The sequence below is a fragment of the Theobroma cacao genome, chromosome 1 (assembly GCF_000208745.1).
Source record: "Theobroma cacao cultivar B97-61/B2 chromosome 1, Criollo_cocoa_genome_V2, whole genome shotgun sequence".
Taxonomy (NCBI): domain Eukaryota; kingdom Viridiplantae; phylum Streptophyta; class Magnoliopsida; order Malvales; family Malvaceae; genus Theobroma; species Theobroma cacao.
In genome coordinates this window covers 9,138,293-9,142,769 of record NC_030850.1, presented here as the reverse complement: position 1 = coordinate 9,142,769, position 4,477 = coordinate 9,138,293, and the positions used below count along the sequence as shown (strand labels likewise).

The 4,477-nt window shown below is 34.6% G+C and overlaps 1 protein-coding gene across 1 annotated transcript; it reads right to left on the bottom strand.

The window, feature by feature from the left end:
* On the bottom strand, window positions 390-3,308 carry LOC108660972. The gene is made up of 3 exons (XM_018116280.1): window positions 1,459-3,308; window positions 1,155-1,379; window positions 390-1,069 (listed from the first exon to the last, which is right to left on the bottom strand). Exons 2-3 carry the CDS (start codon window positions 1,161-1,163, stop codon window positions 644-646), a joined length of 435 nt encoding a protein of 144 aa, XP_017971769.1. The 5' UTR covers window positions 1,164-1,379; window positions 1,459-3,308; the 3' UTR covers window positions 390-643.

Below are 4,477 nucleotides of genomic sequence, written 5' to 3'. Positions count from 1 at the left end.
GGCTGCAATGATATTCTTCTTTTGGTCACAAGCTTTATCACTTATTCTTTGACCATAATTTATTATTCACATTCCAGCCACTAGCTTTATTGCTCATAATTTGGCTGTAATAATGTTATGCTATTGGCTGCTAGCTTTATCGCTCATTTCTTGGCCCTAGCTTATTACTCACAAATTGGCCGCAGCTATTACGCTTACTTATTTTAATGGTTGAATTAATCTCCTTCATATCAGGTTAAAGTTAATCTCCTTGATGTAAAGTTGAGAGTTCCCTTTTGGCCACACACAATAATATGAAATGTGAATAAATACGCAACAAGCATATAACATTATTATTATTACAAAAGAAAAAGAAATATGATATATCAATAGCGAAGTACTAGTTCAAATGAGCTTTCAGAAAGAGTAAAAGAAAAATAGTCAATTACATACTCCATAGAGAAGAGTTATTATTGGCAAATACATCTAATTGTTCTTGTACTTCAGCTTCACGTTTTTTCAGTAAAGCTATCTTCGCTGCAATGTCTTCTAACTCATTCTCCAAGGAAGACTTGTTGAGAAAAATCTTGGCTTTAGATCTACAATCACTGAGGCACTCAAGCTTGAATCCAAAGTTACAAGCATCATCGAAATCCTGTAACATCTATTGCAATTCCTCGGGTGAAATACTCATTAGTGGAGCATGGGAAATGGCTAAAGCTCTACCCAACACTTCCATCACTAAGCAAATGACGTCTACGTTCTTTACAAAGGAGGTACTCCAAAACTCTCCCTCTATATTGAAAACATGCTCCAAGTATGCCACATACTCCAATGAAACTTGAAAGTCGTGGAAGTCAACTTTCTTACCACTTTGTTCAGTATGTGCTACTTGAGTGCCAAAAGCACTACTTGCATCTCTGTGTTCTGGCATTGGGGAGGAAGAAGCACCAGGAGTCATTGAAATAGCTCTAACATCATCAGTATCAACTCCAACATCATGAATAACCTCAACATTTGGAGTAAACTTAGGAACAACTTCAACAGCAGGAATAGTCTCAGTATCAAGAACAACCTCATCTCGAATAGCCTGCAGAGTAAGAACAATCTTAATTTAACAAAAAAAAAGGGAACGGAACAACATCAATTAGAGTAACATAGTAATATGTTTATACCTGATTCATGGTAGAGTTCTGAACATGATTTGGAAATAAAACATCCAAATCAATGAAATCATCAAAAGGGGTTGGCTCACCCTCAACTTTAGCTTTATCAACATCAACTGATTCATCATCAGATTCATCACTACATTTAGAGTCACATTATTCTTCCTCAGTCTCAGCTTCAAAAGTCTCTTCCTCTTCAATCGAGTTAAGTTCTACTCTCGCAGTTGTTTCTCTCTACAAAAAAAAAAAGTATGATGAGGAAATGAATTTAAAAAAAAAAAGAAGTAAAAGAAAAAGTAAATGATGAACTTACTTTTCGATGCACATGTTTTGTTTGATGAGTAAGAGCGCGATGAGCATCATCTTCTTCTTCATTTACATTTTTTTTCTTTTTGAGAGAAATCAAGCGTAAGGATACATCGGAGTTACTTATAGGAGGAGTGTAGAGACAAGCTTTGGGATTCGTCAAAGGCATAATAAAAGATCTACATTCTTCAACACACTCCATCCAATAAGCAAACCATCCAGAAGTATGGATACCAACTCTATCAAAAGCTGGGACAGTACAACTCTTAAATTTATCTAAATGGAGTTGAAATTCTGCCATGAGGAATGAAGAAACCCAAGAAGAAAAACTGATAGTTGAAGAAGAGTCAGGCGGAGCTGGTTGGTCAAACCCAAATTGGCGTGCCACTCTAAAAAAAGAACATACCTCAATAGAAAGAATATTTCTATCTCCACCTAAACTGGAACTCTCAATCATAGATGGCAATTGGAAACTGTGAACCCATACACAAAAGTTAATACTTTGTGAACTCATTCTTCCAGACTATAGAAGGTGGCAATCATAATAAATTCTAGGATCACCGAATCTATTTATGGGTTGCACATAAGGTCTGGGATTGAATTCTTTTGTCACATCCATCACTTTAAGAACATTACCTCTCGGGAGTCGATCATGCCATGCCAAAGCTCTGTAGTTATTCCTGGATAAAGGGTTATTCACAGAAAAAGATGCAAAAGGATATACATTAGGCACGGGAGCGCAAGTACCAAACCTTTCCCATAGACATATCTGAATGAAGGAAGCATCCACATAAGTTAAAACTTTGTAACGCCCAGCTGACTCAACAGTTTTGAGTTAGAACAAGTTTAATCTTTTATATAGTGATCCTAAATATAGTGGAGCAAGAGGAAAATGTATTCCCTTAACAATTTTTATTGCTAAAGGAACAATTGCTGGAGAGATACCATCATCTGAACACCCTGGGAGTATGTGTCATGCTAACCAAAAGATTACTAAAGCCACCAACTCATGCTTATGGTCTTGGTACTCAGGAGAACCAATCTCAATTCCTTTAGCATTGAACTTTTTATAAAAAACCCCTATCTAATTAGAGAATCGTGCAACCTTCGAAGTTTTACTCAGACTCTTAAGTGGATCGAAGAAAAAGTCTCGAGTACATACCTCTTCTTCAGAAAGCTTAATAGAGCGAAAATCATCTTTTCCTATATAGGGAAGTTCTAAGAAAACACATACATCTTCTAGAGTGAAGGTAAATTCCCCCCATGCAGTAATCATAGTATGAGAAAACGTGCTCCACCTCGCAAAAATAGCATGCCACACATCCATCCTTTTTTCTCTACGAATATTAAGCTTGGAAGTGATACGTATAGCATCAAGTATGCCAACAAAAGAGAGAAGTTTAACATAGGAAGGATTCTTCAACACCTTAGTTACCCATTCATCCCAACCATGAACAAATTGAGAATTGGAACCTAACTTAGTAGCAGCAAGGGGAAACTCACCACGTTCAAACCTGAATTTTAGAATAGAGTGTCTTGGAATACCACTTCTTCTATGAGGAGGTGCTTCTGAGCATAGACGATTCCAATCATATCCAACAAACTCAGAGGGATGTTTGTCAACCTGTCTGACACGAACTTCTTCCCAAAAACGATCTTCTCCTTGTTCTCTAATAATTTCATTTTCCCAGTTTTCAAGAACATGAGGAACTTCACCACTCTTTCCTACTCTAATTTTCTTGGGAGCAACTAATTTGGAATTTTTTTTTCAATTTTTAGTTGAAATAGGTGTTTTAGATAAAAAAAAATTTGTGTTTTGATTTATGAAAACATATTAGAAACATTTTAATCGGTGCCAAATTGTCCAAAAAACAAAAAGAAATTAAGAGAGTTGAGAAGATTTGAAATTTTTATTCGTAAGCAACAACAACAACATTTTAGGTATTAAAGTGTAACAAATGTTTTTGAATATGGCGTGTAACAACAATATGTTTTCAACATGGCATGTAACAACCTAACCATAACGTGTTACATGTTTTTATACATAGCGTGTAACATGTTTTTGTATATGACGTGTAACAACCTATCCATGGCGTGTAACAACCTAACTATGGCATGTCACATGTTTTGTACATGGCGTGTAACATCCTAACCATAGCGTGTAACATGTTTTTGTACATGGCATGTAACAATCTAACCATGGTGTGCCACACGTTTTTGTACATGACATATAACATCCTAACCATGGCGTGTCACATGTTTTTGTACATGGCGTGTCACATGTTTTTGTACATGGCGTGTAACATGTTTTTGCATATGACATGTAACATGTTTTTGTACATGGCATGTAACAACCTAACTATGGCGTGTCACATGTTTTGTACATGGCGTGTAACATCCTAACCATAGCGTGTAACATGTTTTTGTACATGGCGTGTAACAACCTAACCACGGCATGTCACACATTTTTTGTACATGGTGTGTAACATCCTAACCATGGCGTGTCACATGTTTTTGTACATGACGTGTAACAACCTAACCATGGCGTGTCACATGTTTTTGTACATGGCGTATAATATGTTTTTTTACATGGCGTGTAACAATTTAACCATGACATGTCACATATTTTTGTACATGACGTGTAACTTCCTAACCATGGCGTGTAACATGTTTTGTACATGACGTGTAACATCATGGCATGTAATTTCATTAAAGGTAATTTTGTCCAACTTAGTTAAAAATAGTTAAAATTATAAAGAGGGTTATTTTTTAAAACATCTTATCTATAAGGGTTATTTTTAAAAATGCCCCATTATAAATATACAAATTATGTATAAATTAAATAAATATATATAATATATTACTTTATTATATATATGAAATTAATAACACAACTTATATTTTGTAATATTTTTATTTTATATCAAAGTTTGTATAAATAATAATTAATTATAAACAATATATTATAAAAATTAAAGTGATAACTAATAAAATTATTAAATGTAATTATATAAATAAAGTCTATT